The sequence below is a fragment of the Pristiophorus japonicus genome, chromosome 4, assembly GCF_044704955.1.
Source record: "Pristiophorus japonicus isolate sPriJap1 chromosome 4, sPriJap1.hap1, whole genome shotgun sequence".
In the NCBI taxonomy this organism is placed as follows: domain Eukaryota; kingdom Metazoa; phylum Chordata; class Chondrichthyes; family Pristiophoridae; genus Pristiophorus; species Pristiophorus japonicus.
This window is the reverse complement of record NC_091980.1, coordinates 291,771,945-291,797,506: the sequence shown is the minus strand read 5'-3', so window position 1 is coordinate 291,797,506 and position 25,562 is coordinate 291,771,945. Positions and strand designations below refer to the sequence as shown.

The following is a 25,562-nucleotide window of genomic DNA, read 5'->3' as shown; positions in this document are numbered from 1 at the left end:
CATTGATATCTTCCTGAAATATGCAGCTTTCTTCTTCAATATCAACCACACAGCCTATTTTCTTGCCATCTGCAAGCTCATTAATCATATTGCTAGTTAGTTTAGGTCAGAAAGAAATGACCATACAAGGATTGATGTTTGACACCAAGATGTGTCTCATTCCTTTCTGGGGCTTGAGATTCAAATCTCTTTTTAAAAATATATATATATTAATATATAGTGGTCATCTGATAAAAAATCAGATGGCCATTATGATGCCAAAAGTGAAACAGGTTTTTCAGTGGATGTGGATCCATCACACAAAACTGACAATTTACTGATGGATTAGATTGAGGAAGATGAACTGGACTTTTACTCGAGGACTTAGAAAACAGTAGCTTGTAAATTTTCATTTGAGATACTGGGCATAAATTTCCCCAGGAGTTGCTCCGTTTTTTTTGGAGCAACTTGATTTTTCTGGAGTATCTTTTTAGTTATAATTCTGGCCATTTAATTTGCGCCAGTGTAAGTGAGTTAGTTAGGTCCTTTTTAGTTTTGTTTTTTTTTTCCAATAGGGGACGTTCCCAACCACTTATGCCTGTTTTGGCCATTTAAGCAAGTTTGGCCAGCACATAGTTGCTCCAAACTAACTTAGGCCAGCGTATGTTGCCACTTTTGTCCGCACAGAAAAACCTTCCCTAGAGTTAAGGAATCGGCATAAGTAACTACATTTAAAGCACCACCAAGCATCAAACAAAGCACAAAAAGTAATAAGCTTCAATAAAAAATAAAGAACTGAAGTAAATAATTAAATTAACAAATAAAGAACTGAAGTAAATCCTATCTTCAACTAAACTCAGCAGCGGCTGGCCTTGCAGGAGTCCCTTCGGCCTGGGATAGGTGCGGAAGAACGCGGCTGCCGCCCCACCGACTTTCAACCCTTTTCGGCGGGAATTTTTTCCCTTTTTGCCCATTTTTCGGGTTTTTGGTCGGGCTTTAAAAACGGCAGCCTGAAACCTGGCAGAGGCATGGGGCTTTGGCTCCCTCGCTTGAGGGACCGCAGACGACTCCATTTAGCCCCGAAAAGAGTTCGGAGATCGGCCGACATGCCCAAGTTCAGCCCTGGGGTCGTAGGCAGAAAGGTATTTTGTCGGCGCCGCCCGGCATCTCTAGCACGACACGCACATCGCTGTCCTCAAGACCAACCCAGGCAGGCTAATACAGGCAGAAGGACGGGGGTGGATGCACGAGTGCGCTGGAGCTCGGGCTCGGCTCTCACCGTTCTGGAATCCCGATTCAGAGAGAGAACGCCAGACGGACAAACGACATTGGAGAGAGAAATAGAAAGGCCAGAAGCAGTGTTTGGGCAGTGCGGAGTGTCGGAAGATAAAAGCAGGCGAGACGTACGGGGACTGACTTGGGCGCACGCTCAGCAGTCGGCAAGTGTGCTAGAGCCAGACGGGCCACATGTGGAAGGACACAGAGGTCCAGCGCAACACACGGCACTGCAGAGACTCTTTGGCAAACCGCCACCCAACCAAACGAACGCAAAGCCAGCCCAGCATGGCAAGCGACGTCGCTACACGACAATCTATCCTCGGCCCAAAGCACTAGACTGCAGCCAAAGACGACCAACCTCTCCCCCTCTCTCTTGCCCCGATCAAAACTCAGTCGCACCAACCTGTTTCTTGCAGCCCTCAGCGGCCAGCCTGTGCGGCAGGCCATTCGGTCTGGGGTAGGGGTGGGATGCATTCTGCAGGCATCATCATTACAATCATGGGAAGAAGCCACTACGCATGTGCGACCGCTCTACTGCACATGCGTGCAGCTGCCGGCACTGTTTTCGGCGCAGGGCTGTAGCTCCGCGCTGCGCCAGATCACACAGCAGAGCAGCCAGAATCGTGAGTACGTTTTTCGGCACCATTTCCAGCGCACAAAGTCGGCGCAGCTCAGGAGAGTGCGCCGACAAAAGGGGTTGGGGAAATTTGGGCCATAGAAACTACAACCACTGAACCATTCAGTAACACTCACTATTATTTTACTTAGCTGAGCAGATTGAAATCCTCCTGGTTAGGAATTTCCTTGTACTTGCTCAGTCACATCTATGAATCACAAGAGAACCTCGGCATCCCAAGAAAAGTTACTCAAAGCAAATAATCTTTCATTGCACACAACATTTCTATCACTCGTGAAATTCCAGAACCCAATGCTTTAGTTAACTATTATTTGCATAATTTTACCTGCTATGAATCTTGCCAATTCCAGTGGGTATCATTTAAGGTGTGGGCCCAAATTTTTTTTCTGGATCTCGCCCCATTGTTAACATGCCTTCGGGACCCTTGAACAGCACAACAGAAAAAGAAAATGATGGAATAAGTGAATTATGCCATCATTTATGGTGCTCCAAATTTTTCTTCGGCCTTTTGTGCTGTTCCGCAGTCACCCCTTGCTGATGACAGTTGGAACCTAATTTGCATTTTCACAGCTTCGCCTGCCACAGAAATTAATGGCATTTACAATTTTGCTGGATTCTCATCAATTTTCATATCGTTGCCACATAGACTTAAAAAATTGCTCGCATGATTAAAAGCTAGAGAACAGGTTCCGCACACCCATATGAAATCTTCATACTCAAATTCGTGCCACTTTAACAACATGGGCTAAAGCAGGCCTATCGATTCTACTGAAGAGACCAGCCTGGTGGGAGTTGTACAACTTTTGATGAGTGACATACTTTCTGCTTTGCAAAAAAGCCGAATTTAAGACTTTACGGTGTCACCCTGTTGATATATGTGTAAAAGTTGCTGGGGGAACAATGGCTGCTCTGTTTGATTCAGCCCCATCCTCGTTGTGTCATATTCTAATTCGAAATGCACAAAAATATGGAAGAACTTATCGAAGGCGAGATTGGCCTGCTAGATGGCTAAACTTACTGTGTACTACGCTGATCTCGATACTGCAGGAAATACTGGGCCGTTGTGTAATTGAAGTAAAAGTTGTTTATCAAAATGGTTATTTCCACAGCTAGAATACTGGAACACTTTTGGTACATGTAATTGGTTGAAGAGCTGTATTGTGTTGTAATCATGGCCTACTAATATCACAATGCACAGATTATGACTTGCATGAGCATGATAATCTTAAATTGCTCAGCCTAGGTTCTAATAAACATTGACAGCAATTTTCTTGGCAATGATCCCTAGAGTATTGCTTCTCATCATAGGAAAGAGCTGAAATGTGCAGTGATTACCCTCAAAGGCAGCTCAGAGGTTAGAAGAAATATCTCAACCACAGAGTAATAAGTATATAGAAACGGAAATTTAGCCCCAGGCCAAGGAGAAAGAGTCTGCGTGTGGCTGGAATTTGGGGTGGAGCCTCGTTATGCTGGGATTCTGCCTCGTCTTTTGCAAGCAGTCATTTTCCAGTAAAGGTGGGGTCAATTTCTCCACCTACCCCTCTATCACCTCCCCCAACCCAATATCTGGAGAAATTCTTGGACTGCGGTGGGAATGCTGTAAAGTCTGTTCTTAGGCCACAACTGAACATATCAACAGCTGAGACCTGGTGTCAGTTCTGCTAAAGTCCTGGCAAAGGCCCCAAACCTTTAACAGGCAAAGTTAATTGATCACCATAGCTGTGCCTGCAAATAGTCCCTTTGAGCTGAAGATTGTTAATGGTATTGTTAGCCCTTGGGAGCACCTATGGCAGTGTGGCTGTGAACTGCTCGCCTTACAAAGGCACCTTGGGGTGAACACTGCTGAAGTGGCCTTGCAGGTGCCGGTGTCCATGGGACTGACTCCAATCTCTGATTTGAGACAAGATTTAATGCCTTGTGCATGAATGGGCAGAGGTTCTACTATACTGGTGCCAGTGGAGTTGGACCCCTGGAATTTCAGATTTGCAAAATATACTCATCAAGTGCGGTGAATTGCCTAAATCCCAATTATTTGGAAAGAAAAAAGCTAATCATGTCTCCCATGCATAATCAAATGTCTGTTTGCTTTTCTTGTTATCTCTCCCTCTCTGCCCCTCAGATCTTGGAGTATGAATATGAGCCAGAAATGGAGGACACATACAGAAGCAGCATGTTCAAAACATTCCGGAAAACACTAGACGATGGCTTTTTCCCATTCATCATTGTAGATGCTATCAACAACAGAGTCAAACACTTTGAGCAGTTATGGAGTGCAGCCAAAACTAAAGGCTTTGAGGTGAGATAACAACTACATTTATAAAGCACCCTTAACATAGATAAACATCCCAAGGTACTTCAAGGAGCTGCCATCAGGAAAACAATGGATGCAGAGCCAAAGGAGATGGTTTTAGGAGGGGTGACAACATTCTTGGTCAAGCAGTGGGCTTTAAGGAGACTCTCAAAGGAGGGGAAGGTGGTGGCGGGGTTTAGGGTGGAAATTTCAAACATGGAGCCTAGGTGTCTGAATGCACAGCTGCCAAGCAGTAAGATGCGTAAGCTGCTTTTCTTGGTTCGTAGATGATAAAAAATCTCTTACACTTTGACAGTCACCTAATTTTAAGCTATGTCACATAGATTCCAAATAGTCATGGCAGCATTGGTGGAAGTGGGAAGATGATGGGGGGGAAAAAGTTATAAAGACCTGCTAAATTTATGGTTTAGATTACGGTGTTTATATGTTTTCTAAAAGGTAGGGAATGAATTAAATTGGCAATTAATTGAATGACTTGAGCACTTTTCCAGAAAGGATATAATTTGAATCTCAGCATAGTTCAGTATTTTGCTATTCTGGCGACTATTCCTGCTTTTTAAGTTGTTGTGATATGGAGTTGGATGCACTAAACAGGATTCCTACCTTCTTTCTTTCTCTCTCTCTCCAGGTTTATATCGCAGAAATGAGTGCAGATAATCAGACCTGTGCCAAGAGGAACATTCATGGGCGCAAAGTGAAGGAAATCAATAAGGTGAATAATCTGGGTTTCCATTTCTTTAAGTCCTTGAAAGTGATCTTTGTTCACAGTTTACAGTGCTGGAGAATGGGACTTGATGAACTGATTTCAGCTCGGGTTTCCCTCAGTCGTTAAATTGGATACTAAGAATTTCTCTCTGTGGACTTGCATCCAGTTTGCTCCTGTGCCTCTGCAATCGCTTGCGAAGAGGTGCATGAGCACAGTCTGAGGATGGTATTTGAGTTTTTATTTTCCTCCCTGTGGGGAAGCTCTTATCTACTGTTTGGTTTATCCTAACTGCAATACAGCTTGAACCAGAAACTTAGGCGGAGACTAAATTGCATCCAGTCCCGGCTAATTTCTGTATGCAAACAGAGTGTGGTGTATCAGTTACCAATCTGTATTCTGGGGAGTATGCTGTGGCATTGAACGCAGTAATTTTTGACCTAATGTTTTGCCGTAGACTGCGACAGGAACAAGAAATTCACTTTTGTTCAAATAAAATGCAATGCCTGAAATGAATACAATTTTATTGATCAGGTTTGCATGTTTTCACAAGATCATATTATAAATGAGGAAGACCATTCACCTATATTAGATCATCCAACCAGAAGCACCCTACAGCGTCGTCCCCTTATTATTGCATCGAGTTGTTTCTTAATTCCAGACATTACAGGGGCAATTTTAACCTAACCCACCTGTTGGGAAACTGATGGGATCAGGTGCAATCCTGGTTTTACAGTCCACTCAATTTTACTCTACTTTGAAGTCAGTGGAGAGTAATATTCGAGGGTGGGGGGGTGGCGGGGGGAATAAAACGAGCGTTCCACCCGATATCATGGGTTTCCTGCAGGTTACAATTTACCCCATGCACCTCCATCTCTCTTCTCTGAAGTCTATTCCAAGAATTGATCACTCGCTGCCTGTAAAATATCTTTCTGATACTAGTCCTTGGGTTCAAACATCCTAAGCTACATCCCCTTATCCTATTTAATTTATATACTCCGGATTTATCTATTCCATAGCATTTACTATCTTGTATACCTACAATTTCACCTCTCACAGATGCCTTCTTTCCAGGCTGAAAAGCCCGAGTCTTTCTAATCCTTCCTCATCGTAGACCCCTGACACCAGGAATCAGCCTCATGGTTCTTTGCTGCACTGCTTCCAGCGCTTGAATGTATCTCTTGTACCTTGGCGACCAGAACTGGGCGCATTAATCAAGGTGCAGTCTGACCAGAGCACTGTACAGTTTAATAATCTCTTCCTTCGACTTGGATTCAACTGTTTTGGCTAAGTAGTTCAACATTATATTGACTTTAGACATGTTTAACTTGGGGCCAACTAAGATTCCGAGATCTCGTCCCACTTCATATTCAACTCTGTCAATGCTATTCCACGAGTTGCTTATTTTTCCATTCTCTGTGCAGTGTTTTGCATTTGTTTGTATTAAATTCCATCTGCCTTTTATCTCCCTACATACTATATTTTGTCCAGCTCACTCTAATGTTTGAGATTCCTCCAATTTCACTGCTCCTCCCAGTTAGGTAACTACAAATGTGGCCACTTTAGAATTAGTTTTTGAGTCTAGATCATTTATGTAAATAAAAAATAGTTGTATTTTGATGTCCTGTTTATTTTTTTGAACTCTCCTTTTTAGTTACACTTTTGTCCACCCAAAATAATCTATACATGACAGAGTATAATAAAAAATAGTCAGCATAGATTTCCAAAAGAAAAATCATGTTTAACCACCCTTGTTGAATTATTTAAGAAGTAACAGAAAGAGTAAGGAACAATGCAGTGAATGTGGTATCCATTGACTTTCAGAATGCCTTCAGTAAGGTGTCACATAAGAGACTTGTGACCAAGGTCCTGGCATGTGGAATTAGGGCCCAGGTAGCAGAATGGATTAAAAGATGGGTAGAAAACAGAAAACAGGTTAAGAGTTTAGGGACGTTTCTCGCTCTGGCAGAAAGCGGGAACTGGTGTCCTGCAGTGATCTGTGCTGGAACCACTGGTCTCCATATGCATAAATGATACGGACTCAATAATTGGCAGTATGGTGAAATTCACAGATGATGCCTAATTGTGTCTCGGGGGGTGGGGGGCTGTGGGATGATATTGCTCGTAAAATGGAGTACTGCACGCAAATACAGGAAGACATAACCAGGCTAACAGAGTGGGCAGATAAATTGTAAATTAAATTAAACATGGCAAAATGTAAGTTTGTTCATTTTGGTAGGAGGAATAATGAGGATCGTTCATCCTTAGAAGGTAGAGAGGTAAAGAGATCTTGCAATATAGATACAAAAGTCACAGAGTGCAAACAAAATATTGGGGTTCATTTCTAGAGGAATGAAGTACAAAGCAGGGGGTAATGTTAAATTTATATCGTACCTTAGTTAGACCACACTTTTGAGTACTATGTGCAGTTCTGGTCTCCATACCACAAAAAGCATATTGAAGCACTGAAAAAAATGCAGAAAAGAATTATAAGGATGTTGCCAGAATTGAGAGGATGCAACTATTGGGAACGATTGAACAGCATTGGGGCTCTTTTCTCTGGAAAAGAGAAGACTAAGAAGACCTGATAGAGTCTTCAAAGTGATGAACGGGTTTGGTAGTCTGGATGTTCAAAACCTGCTTCCACTTGTGGGCAAGTCTAAAACAAGGGGATATAAATATGCGATAGCCACTTACAGATCAAATCTAATTTCGGAGGAATTTCTTTGCACAGAGTGTGGTGAGAATGTGGAACTCTCTGCCACATGGAGTGATTGAAGTCGATAGCTTTGATGAATTTAAGGGGAGGTTTGGTGCATACCCGAGGGAGTCAGGAATAGGGGACTACATGGTTAGAGTGGAAAGTGGTAATTAGAGTGGGAGGAGGCTCTTGTGAAGTATAAACACCGGCATAGACCAATTGGGCCGAAGGACCTGTTTCTGTGGTGTAGATTCTATGTCATTCTATACACTAGTCATTGCTGCATTAGCGCTGAGTTGACCTGAAGTATTGGATCTTTTTGCAGCTCAACTCCAAGAGACTACATAAGTTATGCGTCACATGAAAATTTCACTTCCCCATTATTTTTAATTCAGTAATTTGGTGGTGCTATGCAGAAAGACGGGCATCTCTGTTTCATCATTCACTTTAAAGACTTATCCAGGTTGGAATCCATTTTGTCAACTCAAGCACGATCCCAAAAATTGCTCCAGTGCTTAACTGGCAGCAAAGGGTTTGATCAACTGCCATCATCAGTTTGGACACTAATTAAAAGTTACTGATCGTTAATTAACTGGTTGCTTAACATGTATTTTATGATCTTTTATAGATGGCTGATCATTGGGATTCAACTCCACGCCACATGTTACGTTTAGATATCAGATCACTGCTCCAAGATGCTGCTATTGAAGAAGTAAGTGTCCCAGAATACCTTCAAGCTCACCATTATCTATTATTTTAGGACTGTAGTAGCATTATGTAGCCTTGTAGTTATACCATTAGATTGCCAGCTTGGTTGTTGTCGTTTGTATCTCAGCTGTCAGTCATTATTGGAGAGAGAGAAACAGAATCATAATGTTTTCAAAATAAGTCAGGTTGGACAAGCAGAATCGTTGCCTTCTAGATTTATGCTGGCTACTGAAGTTATTACTTCAGCCTACTCCCAGAGTTCTCCTCCACCTTTATTTTAATCTTAGCTACATAATGGTTAATTCTCTGGTTGGCAACCAGTAACTAGTGGGGTGCTGCAGGGATCAGTGCTGGGACCCCAACTATTTACAATCTATATTTACGACTTGGAAGAAGGGACTGAGTGTAACGTAACCAAGTTTGCTGACGTACAAAGATGGGAGGAAAAGCAATGTGTGAGGAGAGCACAACAATCTGCAAAAGGACACAGACAGGCTAAGTGCGTGGGTAAAAATTTGGCAGATGGAGTATAATGTTGGAAAGTGTGAGGTCATGCACTTTGACAGAAAAAAATCGAAGAGCAAGTTATTATTTAAATGGACAAAGATTGCAAAGTGCCGCAGTACAGCGGGACCTGGGGGTACTTGTGCATGAAACACAAATGGATAGTATGCAGGTGCAGCAGGTGATCAGGAAAGCCAATGGTATCTTGGCCTTTATTGCAAAGGGGATGGAGTATAAAAGCAGGGTAGTCTTGCTACAGTTGTACAAGGTATTGGTGAGGCCACACCTGGAATACTGCGTGCAGTTTTGGTTTCCATATTTACGAAAGGATATACTTGCTTTGGAGGCAGTTCAGAGATGAGGGGGTTGACTTATGAGGAAAGGTTGAGTAGTTTGGGCCTCTACTCATTGGAATTCAGAAGGATGAGAGCTGATCTTATCAAAACGTGTAAGATTATGAGGGGGCTTGACAAGGTGGATGCAGAGAGGATGTTTCCACTGATGGGGGAGACTAGAACTAGCCGGCATGATCTTAGAATAAGGGGCCGCCCATCTAAAACAGAGATGAGGAGAAATTTCTTCTCTGAGGGTGTAAATCTGTGGAATTCACTGCCTCAGAGAGCTGTGGAAGCTGGGACATTGAATACATTTAAGACAGAAATAGACAGTTCCTTAAACGATAAGGGGTTATGGTGAGCAGGCAGGGAAATGGAGCTGAGTCCATGATCAGATCAGCCACGATCTTATTGAATGGTGGAGCAGGCTCGAGGGGCCTTATGGCCTACTCCTGTTCCTATTATGTTCAGTCATCCTGTGACACCTTTCAATTAGGACAATTGGATTTCCTCCTCCTTTTGTAGAAAACTGAATACTGTATAATCTCCTTTGAAAACTATTGAGTATTATGTTCGTGTGCCAATACACTTAAAACACACAGTGGTATGATGCATGTTTATATCTGTTTCCAACATAAGTTCTTGATCGTGTGCTGGGAACTACAGTATAGAAAGCAAATGCTTCGTGAAAATGGAGGGAAATTAGCTGGCAAGCCATCCGAAATGGATTTTAGCACCTCTTATTGGTCATCTAAGATTATCAACTGTTTGGGAGCTATTATTTGCAACACCACACCTCTGTGCAATGAACCATTAAAGGGAAGGGAGTAAAATAAATGCAAAATACCTTTTTTAAACTTCATTGGTGACTTGTTCTGTAGGTTGAAATGGAGGATTTTGATCCAAATACCGAGCAGCAGCCACAGCAACAAGAAGAGCAGCAACAAGACGAATCTAAGAAGGAAGTCACTGATGAAGAGGAATATGAAACGGTAGGAGATGACGTCGCCAAACTAAATTCTTCATCTTCTTCAAGTGAAACTGCTTCCTAGTACACTTTTATACTTGGTGTACCTGTCAGTAAGAAATGCAACCTAAGTTTCACTGTCCAACACATGAGACCAGTGGTGCAGTGCAAACTGTTGGGGCCTTCCCTACTTATCAGCTACGGGATCTTAGTCGTGACTTGTGAGATCCTTGGCCTTTTGGCTAGACCCAGCAGTTCATCTTGTAGGTTTAGTTAATAGAACACAATTGTTAGGCATGAATGTGATCAGTCTTGAGCAAAACTGTCTGTTGCTGCTATGTAAAATTATAAATCTCATCACAATTAACAATATCATAGTTAAATATACATTATCAATATATGCAGCAGCAGTAGGTCTATGCAAACTGGCCCTCATTAAATTAGTTAGCTCAGGATCATAATTGCATTGTGGCATTTGATAATTGTTTGCGGGCTGGACACAATGTTAACAATGTTGGATCTTTATGTGAGTTCTGCTTTATTGCTGTATTTTTTGAAGTTATCCAAATTTAAAATGATCAACTATGTAGCAAAGACCTTCCACTCAGCTATAAAATAGCAGTCAGTGGAGAATGATCCAAGATTATTGACTCGTGCCAGTGGTTTATGGTACATGGGCAGAATGTTGTTGGCAAACTCTTTCAAAATATAAAGCATCAAATTCTTTAGAACAAATTTGTGCATTTCACAATCTCGGTGTCCCAAAGTACTTTTTATGCAATAAAGTACTTTTGAAGTGTAGTCGCTGTTGTAATGTGGGAAACACAGCAGCCAAAATTGTGCACAGCCAAGTCCCACAAACAGCAAGAAAATAAATGACCAGATCTTCTGTTTTAGGTTTTAGTTGAGAGATAAATGTTGGTCAGGACACCAGGAGAACACCCCAGCTCTTTTTCAAATAGAGACGTAGGATCTTTTATGTCCACATGTGGTGTCAGGGCAGACAGGATCTCAGTTTAATGTCTCATCTGAAAGACAGCACCTCTGACAGTGCAGCACTCCTGTAGTACCAGCCTTGATTATCTGCTCATGTCTCTGGAGTGGGACTTGAAGTCACAACCTTCTGACTCAGAGGCATTAGTGTTACCAGTGAGCCAAGGTTTTATTTTTCAGAAAAAGCAGCTTCCACCCTTATTTGTAATTTGGAGGCTGTGGAATTCACTTCCAGGGATAGTGGATGAAGCAGAAACGATGCCAACATTCAAGATTAGATTGGATAGGTGAATGAAGAAAAAGGGGTTGAAGGGATATGGTAATACATTGGGTAAATATGATTAGAACTATTTGATTGCGTGGAGAGTAAATAACAACACAGTGTAATTGGGCCAACTGGCCTGTTTCTGTGTTGTAACTTGTATTTCTATGTAGATACACAATGTAGTCACAATCTTGTTGGTTTGATTATGCTTCTACAAATTGTTGATGCTTAATGGCCAATGCAACATGTCCCTATATTTCTTACTGACACGAATACCTTACTAGAAGCTTACTTTGAAAGATATCAAACAATATGAATGTGTATTTTCTGTTTCAGTAAAATGAAGTTTAATCCCCATTGTTACATGCTACCTTGGAAGATTTACAGTAGACATGTGGCATCCATAATTCCAGTGCTATTTAAGATAGTGAAGTATTTGCAATTTTTTCTGCCTTAAAATGGCAGTTGTAGCCATTTGATGCTGTATGTTTACATTTACAGATAATTGACTTGAGATTTTGAATTATTGGGAGTCCAGAGTAAATCTGAAGCCTTTAAATTCTGCTAGCCAAAGGGCAATCTTTCCATTCAGCATGAGAAGTTTTACAATGCAGTTTCAAAATTTGTTTTTACACGTATTCCTTATAATACACGACAACACGGTAAATTCCAATTTCTAGCCACATAAAGCCATCACTTTCATTTTCCAATTGACGTCTATTCTTGGATATGAGGAAATGTTTTTTCCCCTGATACAATTCCAAAATCATTTAGCCACATAAAAATAAAATTCTTCACTGATACCTTACCACTGTTTAATGACTTTTAAGCATCTCTGGAGTTTGGAGTTACACAGTACATAGTAAATTAATTTGATATATATTATTTTCTGTTGATGTGGCATAGATGACGTGTACATTTATTTTCTAACTACTGAATTGTATGAATACAATTTGAGAAAAATTTAAAATTAGAAACGTAGTTTATAAGAAAAGAAGTTGGCATAATTGCTTTATCAATAAGCACCCGCATATGTTCTTGTACATGCAGTGTTCTTTTTTGGAGAGAAAAAGACAGACTTTTTAAGTGAAACACCATTACCTCCTTTGTGCTGTGGTGTCTTGATTGTGTTTTTCTCTAAGCATGTGTTCCATTCGTTTTCCTGCTGAAGCGAGAGTCGTTATCTTCGATACTATTTACTGTTAAACTTTTCACTCTAACCAGATGAGCTTCTCTCTATGTGTGTGTGTATGATTTAGGGTTTCGTGACAAAAAGCAAATGGGAAATGGACACATCGGAAGAGAGCCTAGGTAGGTACAAATTTTTTGTTTATTGACTTGAAAGGTCATGGTTTTAAAAATAAACCTCAGTGTTGTTGAAGGCGCTCGGTTTCCATTTAAACTTTCTTACGGTGCTTTCTAATGGCATGACATAAATTAATAATTTTGATGAGAACATTTAACTAAATACATAGCAATTGCTGCCTTTGAGTTGTCAACTGACCTGGGCATGCTTAACAGTACTTTTATGAGACTCTAGAATCAATAGATACTGACTTATACAGTGCAATAAACTATTGATCTTGGATGAAAGCCATCAGATGTGACTTAGATGGCTGCTAATTCTTTGCTGTATAGTATTTCATCCATTTGCTGTGATTCTGTGCTGAGAACTCCAACAATTTTACTGCAGCATTATAAACCACTGAACAATATGTACAGATGCAATGCGTAGTTAAACTTGCAAACTGATGCTGTATCAGTCTGCATTAAAGTGTGTAAAGATGTCATTTGTGTTGCACACTTCAGGTCAAATGTAAACATTTGTACATAATCAATTTGCTGTGTGCAAAAAAAATCCATTGTAGAATTGTATTTTTTTTCTGTTTTAAGTATAAAAAACGTATATATTAACTTTCTGTTAGCAGAATTTTCACAACACGTAATGTGCATTTAGAAAAGATCTTTTTGCACAATAAAACATCAATCAAAACCACGTGGGTGCACATGCAGTACTTAACTTGTGTAGTGTTAAACATCACTGTAGTAATGACATGTTACACTTCTTGTTACTTTTAATGGTTTTTACGATACAGTAGACTCCTTACCAATGTTCCCCCTAATGGGAAAGGTCCCATGCAGGCCGCTAACCAGCTTCTCCATTGTAAATAGTGCGAATGTTCGGAAATTTAAAGGGACTGTGCACTAAAAGAAACGGGCTGCGCAGAACAAAGCGCAGCTTACAGGGTACATTGCTCCTTAACTGTGTGAACCGTGCCTGTAATGAGCCTAGTGTTCATATTGATAATGAATGCGCAGTACAGGCAGCTTTCTTAATGCTCGATGGGCTTGAAATTCTAGCAGAAACTGAGTTGATTCTGCCATTACCGTGAAAGTTTAAAACTGCCAAAGATATTCAAATTCGTCTAACTTGATTTAAATGGGTAAGAGTCCAGTTTAGCTGGCGATCAGATTTCTATATTTGTATTGCTTCAGTACCTTGGAAGTGGATTCATAACAGACTTGTCATTTTGTATGTTGGTACAGTGATGCGAGTTCACCTAGCAACTTACTATGGAACAGTATTTTGCTAGCTTGTCACACTGATGAATTGCCATCTGTTGAGATTTTAACGTGTGACTAAATTCAGCCAAATAGATTTTTTTTTGTGCTGCAAATTTTTATATTTGAGAACATTTACACTTGGTATAATTAGAGACCATTTATTGGCAATATGTTTGGTTGAAAGTGGGTAGGGTTTTGTCCAATAATTAAAAAAATTGACTTGTCAGTGAAGGGTCCGACATATATTTTTGTATTCTGATGTCAAATGGTTCTTTTCAGTTTGTGTAATTGCATGTCAAAATAAAGCAAATATCACAGAAGATAGTAGAATCAACTTGCAAACAAAGGCTCTCCCACTTACAGTATGTCCTCCAAACATAATTAACCTTCCAGGAAATGATGCCTAGAAAATATCCTGCTGATTACCTTCACAGTTTCCGTTGTATGAATACATTAAGTACGAATAAACCCATTATGACAAGTATCAACTTTCCACATAGTACATTGTCCCCTTGCTGTATTGACCCTCCCCATCTGTATACTCCAGCATTATTCATCTATCATCAAAGAATCCTGATGTCACCTCTGTATCCTAACTATCAAACCCAGAGGTGTTCAACCTGTTGCCCTACAACCATGGGAATTCAGTCCCTGAAGGCAGATATCTCAATTCTGTTTGTAGTTATATTTGTTACTAACTAGAGCGTTGCAGTTTCTAGTGTCTCATCAATGAATAAATCCTAAATCAAAACACCAAGATCTATTATTATCAGCAACTTATGATAATTACAAATTAATGGGAATATTGATTAAAACTCTCTTAATGGTACTCGAGGCTCCATGTTACACATCTATGCTTGAAGCCAAAAGCTTGGGCATCCCCTGACCTTACCAGTGGAGAGCAAAACAAAGTCTGCATCCCAAAAGTATGTAAAACGTGTATGCATAATCCACCATTCATTCCAAAGGAACTACTACGTTTTTGCATTCTTAATCCAGTGTCTCAAGGTAGAATATTAGTTAATGATCATTACCAGATTGTTTGGGCAAAACCATTTTTCCGTTCTTTTTTTTGGAAAATGTTATCCTGTATATTTTTCTGTGGTTCAGTTCAGTCATACGCTTCTGTGAGTAGTCATTTAATACAGAAGTTGCTATGATGTATAGGAGTGTATGCAGTGGCAATTATGCATAATGATGGGGCTCTTTGTATTTTCCTAGTTTAGTGGTTTGATACTTGTTTAAAAACTGCATGGCATAAATGAATTGAATATATATTTTACTTATTTTAATCATGATTGTGTGATTCATCCTATTGGGATATTTTTTTTCTGCTTAGAATCATATTTCTTTCAGTTTAACATTAGACTTAATGCAATTCAAAAAGAACTTGTGAAATCTGCGACAATGGCGTAAATGTGTGCCAACGTAGAAATCAGTACAATAAAGTATATTAAGTAATGACAATAGTGTGAATGAACTGTTGTGCAAATATTTTTATTCATTTCTGAAATGGAGTATTAATTTCCATAATTATATGAATAACACAGACATACCATTGATCTCCAGTCAATAACTTCAGTGTAAATCAGGCTAAAGATATCCGTCATAATTGTGTCTTAATGGATTGTTGTTAGCATAGGGTGCGGTGAGTATGTAGTTGTGGCAAGTGGCTATTGTCATCTGTTAAAACTATGTTTTGAAAACAAAAAATCAGATCATAAAAAGAACTGCGATCTTATAGGTCTGACAATAGAAAAATATTCTGAGGAAGTTTTCTTTTATGTTATCCTTTCATCTTGGTGTCTAAAGGATCCTGAATTTTCGCAGGGAAAAACTAGGATAGGAACTGCTGCGGCCTTTGTTCGAGTACTACTGTGGAAGATGCTGCATGGCATATTATTTGCTTCTACCCATTCCTCACCAGTTCATTTTTGAAAAAAAGAATTCAGATTACATGATGAAGGTTCTTTGTTGTGTTGGAAAGGCTGCCATTGCATTTTTCTTACCTTTTTTCTGTATCAGCCTTGAGGCCTTTTTCATTATTGAGCAAGCATGCATAGTTGTTTGGTTGTCTTGTGTGCTGTTTCTTTTCATTTATACTGTCAATTCATTCCTCCACCTCGATACTATTTGGTTGTTTAAAAAAAGCCACTTAATTTATGGGTGTGTCTGAGGCAAAATAAAAACGAACTTGAATGCTTATTGTTCAGGATTTTATGCTGGAGCCTTTTATCAAGTTACGAGGAATCTGCAATATCAAAATAACTTTTATGAATATAAAGTTATGCAGTGTATGAACATTTTACTGGGTTTCTGACTTTCGGTACTCAACTTATTTTTGTTTGGCAGTAATTTTAGCAAATTTTCAAGTGCATTAAATGCGGTGTTTTGCAGTACTTTAATGAGAGTAGAATTGGGCAAAAACAAACATTGATCAATCAAAGTCAATTGTTCATCGATATCAGTTTATGTTTTCATCAACTCATTGTCGAATGTTCCAAAACTATCATCTGGCTCCAAAATATGGTTATTGGATGCCAATCATCTCAGCCCCAGGACATTACAGCAGGAATTCCTCAAGGCAGTGCCCTAGGCCCAACTATCTTCAGCTGCTTCATCAATGACTTTCCCTTCATCATAAGGTCAGAAGTCAGAATGTTTACTGATGATTGCACAATGTTTAGTTCCATTCACAATTCCTCAGATAATGAATCAATCTTTGCCTGCATGCAGCAAGACCTGGAGGACATTCAGTCTTGGGCTGATGTATGGCGCGAATATTACTTGCCACTTAGGTGCCAGGAAATTACCACAAGAGAGAATCTAACCACCTCCCCTTGACAGTGAATGGCATTACCATCATCTAATCCCCGACCATCAACATCCTGGGTTCACCATTGACCAGCAACTTAACTGGAACAGCCACATAAATACTGTGGCTACATCAGCAGGTCAGAGGCTGGGTATTTTTCACTGAGTGACTCATTTCCTCACTCCCCAAAGCCATTCCACCACTTACAAGGCAGTAAGTCAAGAGTGTGATGGAATACTCTCCACTAGCCTGGATGAATGCAGCAACAACAACACTCAAGAAGCTCGACACCATCCAGGCCAAAGCAGCCAGCTTGATCAACACTCCATCCACCACCGGCGCACTGTGGCTGCAGTATGTACCATCTACAAGTTGCACTGCTGCCACTCGCGAAGGCATCTTCGACAGCACCTCTCAAACCCACGACCTCTACCACCTAGAAGGACAAGGGCAGCAGGCACATGGGAGCACCATCACCTCCAAGTTCCCCTCCCAAGGCACACACAATCCTGACTTGGAAATATATTGCCATTTGACACATTGCACATTTAAGCATTGACATTTGACTTTGGCAAGGTCACAATGCTTAAAATAGTTAGGTGAGTTGATTGTTCCACTTCCAAAGCTGATGAACTTAAAAGATTCTTGTTTGCAGGGATAGGCTTAGCAAAGTACTCAGAAGACTCAGCATACATAATGTTGGAGGCAGTAAAACGTTGAAAACTTTATTTCAAGTTTAAAGAGAATTCTTGTCTATAGGGATCATGTGTATGACATACGCTGCATACTAGAATGATAAAGCTTTGAAAGTGGCAGATTTTGTGACCTCATGGAGCCAAAACAATGCTTAAGTTGTCTTCAAAGTTTCATTGCTGGCAGGCACAAGTGTACAGGTAGTGTGTCCCAACTTTGTGAATTCTTTCCCTAGCTTACCCTTATAGAATTCTGGCATTAACCAAAATGATACTCAATATCTTGTGCATATAGGTCTTTCCAGGTATCAAGCTTTTCATTACTTCCAAAGAAGTCATATTCTATCTTGAACCAACACCACCTAAGTAAAACTGGATTCATTGGTCATTTTTATCATTACTGGTTGTGTAATCTTGCTTTGCACAAAAAGGCTTTTGGGTTGCCTACATAATCATTGCACTTCATAGTAATTCATTGTATGCGAAGTGCTTTGGGTTGTTTGAGAGTAATGCGATGAAGCACTATATAAATGGCAATCTTTTTCTTTTCCATTATTTTCCAATTTGTTTCCGCACTGAATAAAATTTCTATGTAATAGAGATGTCAACCCGTAGTAGCGCTGTATCACATTCGGATCACTCTTTCATTCATTTAACAGCAAATTGAAATCTTTTTCTTTATCGGAATACAAGCAAAATATTGCGGATGCTGGAAATACTCAACAAGTCAGACAGCATGGAGAGAGAAACAGTTAATGTTTCAGGTCAATGAACTTTTGTCAGAACTGCAAAAAGTTGGAGATGTAACAGATTTTAAGCAGGTGCTGAGGGAGGGAAAGGGGGGAGGAGAGGAAAGAAGTTCTGTGATAAGGTGGAAGGCAGCAGTGATTGAATGACAAAAAGGGACGTTGGTGGAAAGCAAAAGGAGATGATAATGGGACAAGAAAAGAAACAGAAGATGAACCTAGAAGAGGTGTAAGTGGGACTGGCAGAAACATCAACAGCTGCCATATGAAAAGATAGGGGCAGATGTTATAGTCTGAAATTGTGGAACTTGGATGTTGAGTCTAGAAGGCTGTAAAGTGCTTAATCGAAAGATGGGGTGCTGTTCCTCGAGCTTACATTGAGCTTCGTTGTAACTTGAAGAGGCAGAGGATAGAGAGGTCAAAGTGGGAGTAGAGCGGAGATTTGAAGGGACGGGTGACCAGAAGCTCGGGATCGCGCTTACGGATTGAACAGAGGTGTTCCGCAAAGCGGTCGCCCAATCTGCGTTTGGCCTCCCCGGAGTAGAGGAGATCGCATCGTGAGCAGCGAATACAGTATACTAAATTCAAGAAGTACAAGTAAATTGCTATTTTTCTTTAAGTTCATTTGCATTCTTACACAAGGTGCCTCAGTAATAAAATGTACAATTTTGTTCACTGGAGAACTTTAAAATGATTTATAAACATCAAGTAAGTGACCTGTATCGTTTATTTTAAAGAAATCATCACACAGTTTCAGTATATAACTGTGTATCTGTGAAGACACACATCATCTTTCCACTGCTCTTCAAAATTACCCAGACCTTCTGGATTTGATCAGAGCAGAATTGCAGAATGTTACATATTCAACATCTTGTCTATTTTCATTATGGTATATTTGGTTCCTTCGTTACTTTTGTCTAAATGTTAAGAGTACAGTTATTGGATTTCCATACCTCTCTGGGATTGCATTGGTTGTCAAGGAAACCTAGGCATCTTGATCTGTCATCAATTTGACATCAATCCAAAATGCTGCAGGCAGATTTTTATCATGCAGCAAAGTCTTAGCCGGAGAAGTACTGTTGGTGGAATAGCACCATCATTCTGATTCAGAATAATTAGAGATTATCATGGCATGTGTAGCATCATTTTCATCCTCTCATTTCCATTTGAATGTAGACATGTAGACATTCTCAGCAAGGCGCCTTTGGCTTGGACCATCTTTAGTTCTGATGATGATTCCAAGAAAAATATGTAACTGGAGATAATGGACAGACTGAAGACATTGCAGAAAGCCAATGCCCTCGGTCCACACAGATTTCACTTTAGGGTTTTCAAGATACTCAACTTAGCTAATGACATTGGCTATGTTCTAGTTTGCATCTTTATGAAATTCTTGGAAATGGTGACTGTTGGAGCAATGGAGAACAAAAAGGATATAACTCATATATATATATATATATATATATATATATAGAGGGGCAAAGAAATAACCCAGGAAAGTACCTTGCAGCCAATCTAACATACACTTTAAGGAAAATATTGGCACGTGTTCTGAAGGAACAATTGATGAACTACCTGGAGAAATACATAACTGTAATAAGAAGAAACAGGCGTGGCTCAATGGGAGGGAGATCAAACATTATTGATCTCTTGGGAGTTCTTTCATAGGTAACAAACCTTGCGGACGGGAGGCACAAGAAAATTTGTTCACCAGGTTGGAAGACATGGAATTGATAGCTGGGATTAAGCATCTGAGTTATGGAGAGGCTGCAGAAGCTGGGAATGTTTACACTGGAGAAAAGAAATCGCAGAGATCGTAAGGAAATATTCAAGATTCTAAAAATGTACAGACAAGCTAAACATCACTATGTTTAACATACACAGATTCTATTAGCTGGGCAGAGCCTCAAACTTAGATGAAGGATGGTGAAAAGATGATTTAGATATAACAACTCAGAAGATGGTGAATGTATGGAGTGGACTTGCCTGGATGGAAATGAGGGCTGATTATCAGTAAATTCAAGAGGGAGTTCGATAAATACACGGTGAAGAATTTACATAAGAACATAAGAAATTTGATAGTGGTATGACAGATATCGTAGGATATTATATTTTCTAGGCACTAGGGCCAGCCACATGTAGTGCAATGATTTTTCTGGTCCTGGACATTCCTATTTTCTTAAGTCTGATGTGTGCCCAAGTACAAGTATTCAGATATACAGGTTGCATTCTTTCCACTGATGGGTAGTGCTGTTCAGCAAAACCAGTGAACTTAAAACTCTCACCTCTTCATAATCAACAACGAAATCTGGATGTTCCTGCGTGTAATTTTCTGGAATTTGGGATTTCTATGGTTTCTCTGTAGAGGAACTGGAACATCACAGAGCAATAACAAATCTCATGTTATGCACATAAGATTTGTGCAGCAATGCACATTTAAGTGATTTAAAATGAAAATATTGGTTGGGAGATTATTTACGCAGTTATGTGAGTGGAGTTGGTTTAAACTTTATATGAGATTGATGAGCTTATGGAGAATTATTTCTGCTAATGCACTGTGAATCTTCAGCCAAAGGTGAGAGCTTATTTTCCCTTTTGGGTCTTTTATTGGTATTGTCAAAATAAATAACAACACCAAAGTTTATGTGGTTTATTGGACTTTGTTGATGTAAATTCAAAAATGGAAGCCCTAATCTTGTATTCATCATGATCTCATAACACTGGCAATATTATTTACTAAAGTGAAGTAATTGCTTTATTGCATTGGGTATAAACTTTTTAGGCATGATAATTTGAATCCAGATCTACTTGCTACTTATTTATCCTTAGAGTAACTGGATGCAAGCAGGTTATTTAACTTGAACTAGGAGTGTTGAATATCCATTTCATGAACTTTCGGTAAAGAATGGGACTCTGGATTAAGAGGATGTAAAGCTAGAGTCAGTGAATGCTGTGTGGAATATGAGATGTTGGGTCCATACAAATGTCAGATGTATATTCTGAAGGTTTTGCTTAGTTACCTTTAGGAGGCGTGGAGAAACTTTTTCAAACCTGTCCTCGGGAGATTGAGTGGGATGAGTAAGACGTGCTCTATGGAAGGATTGGATTTGGATCTGGCACCAAGCTTATGGTCTACAGGGCTGTAGTGATACTCGCCCTCCTGTATGGCTCAGAGACATGGACCAATATACAGTAGATACCTCAAATCGCTGGAGAAATACCACCAACGATGTCTTCGCAAGATCCTGCAAATCCCCTGGGAGGACAGACACACCAACATTGTGTCCTCAATCAAGCCAACATCCCCAGCATCGAAGCACTGACCACAGTCAACCAGCTCCTTTGGGCAGGCCACATGGTTCGCATGCCTGACACGACTCCCAAAGCAAGCACTCTACTCTGAACTCCTACACGGCAAGCGAGCCTCAGGTGGGCAGAGGAAACATTTCAAGGACACCCTCAAAGCCTCCTTGATAAAATGCAACATCCCCACTGACACCTGGGAATCCCTGGCCAAAGACCACCCTAAGTGGAGGAAGAGCATTCGCAAGGGTACTGAGCACCTTGAGTCTCGTCGCCGAGAGCAGAAAACAAGCAGAAGGAGCGTGCGGCAAACCAGACTCCCTACCCACTATTTCCTTCGACGACTGCCTGTAACAGCGACTAATTCCCATATTGGACTGTACAGTCACCTGAGATTTCATTTTTAGAGTGGAAGCAAGTCTTCCTCGATTTCGAGGGACTGCCTATGGTGATGGATTTGAAGGCCCAATTATCCCTTTCTCTTTTTTTTTGCATTTAAGATTTTTGACTGCTTGGAAAATGAGAGATAGTGGGAGGATTATAATACAGTGAAATTGTTCCTTTCTGTAGAAGGCATTAACATTTTTGCTAGTTATGTTCTCAAACACTATTGAATGTTTTGTGCAGGTAAGTGATGCATGAATTTTAGTGTAGTTACTAATTTTGTATTTTTGGCGACGGTGTAGAATCCTTTTTTCAGCCCTCTCAGGAGTACCTGTTCTCCCATTGAAGCCAATAGAATGAGTGCCCTTGCATCCAATTAAATGTCCTGTGATTATATATATTTGTGTGATGTATTAGAAATATAATCGCTACCCTGTTACTATTCCAGTATTTGTGGATTTTGTGCTACAGTTAATCCCAAATGAAACCCAGGTGTTTGTTAGGGAGAATATGTATTTGAGTCTATCATTAATTTTACTTTGGAAGTATTAAATGCAAGAAAAAATGTGAAATACTGTTTTTCCCCGTTAATTTGGGTCAATACCAGATCTGTATCAAATCAAACTTAATTTTGAGCTATATTTAAAGCAAATATAAGCAGTTAATAAAGCGCTGAGCTTTATAAATACAGGCATAGAGTAAAAAGTAAGTTATGCTAACCCTATATAAAGCACTAGTTTGGCCCCAGCTGTGGAGTATTGTGTCCAATTCTTTAGTAAGAATGTGAAGGCTTTGGAGAGGGTACAAAAGAGTTTTATTAGATTGGTTCCAGAGTTGAGGGAATACAATAACGCGAATAGGCTAGAAAAGCTGGGGTTGTTCTCCTTACAGCAGAGAAGGCTAATAGGGGATTTGATAGAGGTATTTAAAATCATGAAGAATTTATATAAAGTAAATAAAGATAAACTTTCCAGTGGCTGAAGGGTCGCTAACCAGAGGGCACAGATTTAAGGTAATTAGTAAAAGAACCAGAGATGACATGAATAAAAACTTTTTTTCACATCAGGTAGTTAGGATTTGGGTTGCACTACCTGATCGGGTGGTCGATGCAAATTCAATCGTAACCTTCAAAGGGGAATTGGATACATACATGAAGGAGGAAAAAATTCCAGGCATATGGGGAAATAGCAGGGGAGTGGATTGCTGTTCGAAAGAGCTGGCGCAAACTTGATGGGCTGAATGGCGGCCTTCTATGCTGTACTATATGATTCTAAACAGGAAAAAAAACTTTCATCTTATTTCCTCAGATTGACTGGGTAATTCTGCATTGATTCAGAAATGTCCCAATTCGTTTTTGTATTTTATTTTATAAAGTGACTAACCAAGTGCAATGAACGATACAGATCTTTGCCTGAAATTCTCATGGATGAGTTCCAAAGCTGGCCATTGAGCCATGTGCTATTACACTTGCCCAGAAACTGAGACAAAGAGGGTCATCCACCTCTTAATCACAAGTTCAAGCAGTGTACGCGGAAACACTGGAGCAGAATACCTGGCTGCCTTGAGCCTGGGAGCAATTTGAAGATTAGGAGGTGGGGGAGAAAAAAATAGAAAACATTGGGATAAACTCATTTCCTTATACCTGCTGAACAAGAAATTAACAAAAAAAAAGTAAAATTAAGTAGTACAAATGAAGTACTTTTTTTAAAATCAGGTTTGCATACAACACAAATAAATTGTGGATAATAGTTCTAAAAAGAAGAATTGCTCAGATAAAAATGATTAACTTACACAACAGATAACTTGTTTCATTATTTATACTTTATACCTGTGTATAATTAAAATGGAATTATTTCAGTAAATCTTAAAATCACAGAACTTGTTTAGTCACTGGTAAGACTTGGTAATTGTCTTGTGGTAGCAAACTTGTGATTGAGAATTTTGATGGACGCAATCTTCATTTACATCGAATATATGCAGTGCAGCATATATTCAGATTCAATAAGTCAACCACCTCAAACTCCACTGATAATATTTTCAGCAGTTTTAAGGTTGTGTAAATCAAATGTGATACCAGCAACCTTGGACTATTCATTTTTATTCCTGTTTGGTTTGTAGTTTCAGTGCACTTAATTTAAACAAAAATGAAAAACACAATTTTCTGTATTATGTGTAGAAAAGGATGACATATTGAGCAGTGTGTGTTAGTAATTGCACTGAAAAGTAATGACATTGCAAACTCTGAGATTGAAATTCAAGTAATTCATACATTTATCAGGCCTTTGAGATTTACGGCCTTCAACCATACTTTCAGTTCATCCTTGTTTCTAGCATTTAAAAAAAATTGGTTTGTCCCCGAGTTCCCAAATGTACTTACTTAAAACAGATCCCCAAATATCCTTTGTAATGTAACGGTAATATTTTGTTGAATATTGGAAATAACTAAGTTGAGCTGTGAATATAAAAACATTCATCCAGTGCAGCAATGGCATCTTGTTTCAAAAAGCAGCAACTTCTACTTTAATTGAGCCTGAGAAACCATGCCATTGATGTGCAAGTGTTCCTTGTGTAAAACAACATAGGATTTATAAACCATCTTGAATATCAATTACAGTATGAATTTAACTTTGTCACATTTAGTGTTAATCCAACAGGATTAGGTTTGGCATATATAATGCCTTTGGTACAGACTTTCACAAGGTGATTGTCACGTGGGTTTTAATTCATGATTTACTCAGTGTTATTTTGGAAAGAATGTGAAGCAGTGGCTGTGCAGTGTTGCTGATGATGAGGTACAGGTTGAACCTCCCTTATCCGGAACCCTCGGGACCTGGCCTGTTCTGGATAAGAGAATTTTTCTGGACTAGGGGTGGTCACGTTAAATTGGATGGTACAGGGACTGAGCAACGGGCGGGCTGGCTTAGGGCTGGGAGTGCGGCAGAGAGATCATGGGGGGAGCGGTGGATCGCGGGGTCAGGTCAGCGATTGCGGGAGTCGGCAGCGAGGAAGGACTTCAATTTGTTCATGTCGGAGTTCTGCGCATGCGCTACCAGGTGGCCGGGGATGCTTCCAGATAAGGGAGTTCTGGATAAGGGAGGTTCAACCTGTACTCACAAACTACATGCTAATGGTTGTCACATTGAAAAGTGTTTGCCACAGAAACAGGATCGTGGCAACATTTCAGATCACACTGTTTCTTGCCAGTAGATGTTGCCATTGTATTTATTATTTTTTTAAAAGGCACTCTGAAATTCCAGTAACTTTCATTGCAGTCTATCTGATTCCCTACAAATATGGCTTTAAAAAATTAGTAGCATGCACAAACTATATTTAATTCACATTTGTGAGACACACGTGACGTTTCTGTTTCACACGCCTGTCAGTCTCAAAATAAGACACATTCAGCTTGAACCTCAGTGAAAGAATAAAAACATTAACCATTGAAGCACGGTGAATTCATTTCCTGTCCTCTCAGTGCATCTATTTGTAAAACGACAGGGGAGGGGGCAATTTTAAATCCAATGCAGTTTAAATCTATTTTTTTGAAATTGTGATGTTTCAGTACAGACTGTACTGTAAAAAGCTATTTTCTTCACTTGTTAAATTTTGTATGTGGAATTTGTAACCAGTGAGAATTGTGTTGGCGCACAAAATAAAAACACTAATGGGTTTCAGG

General features: G+C 39.8%; 1 protein-coding gene across 2 annotated transcripts in view; it reads left to right on the top strand.

The window, feature by feature from the left end:
- ylpm1 (YLP motif containing 1) overlaps nt 1-25,562 on the top strand; it is a 153,884-nt gene that overhangs the window by 119,262 nt on the left and 9,060 nt on the right. For both annotated transcript variants that reach the window (XM_070879577.1, XM_070879576.1), the window contains 5 exons: nt 4,014-4,190; nt 4,834-4,917; nt 8,238-8,321; nt 10,038-10,148; nt 12,641-12,692. In XM_070879577.1, the coding sequence (XP_070735678.1) occupies nt 4,014-4,190; nt 4,834-4,917; nt 8,238-8,321; nt 10,038-10,148; nt 12,641-12,692 (508 nt within the window). The remainder of the gene's footprint in view (nt 1-4,013; nt 4,191-4,833; nt 4,918-8,237; nt 8,322-10,037; nt 10,149-12,640; nt 12,693-25,562) is intronic.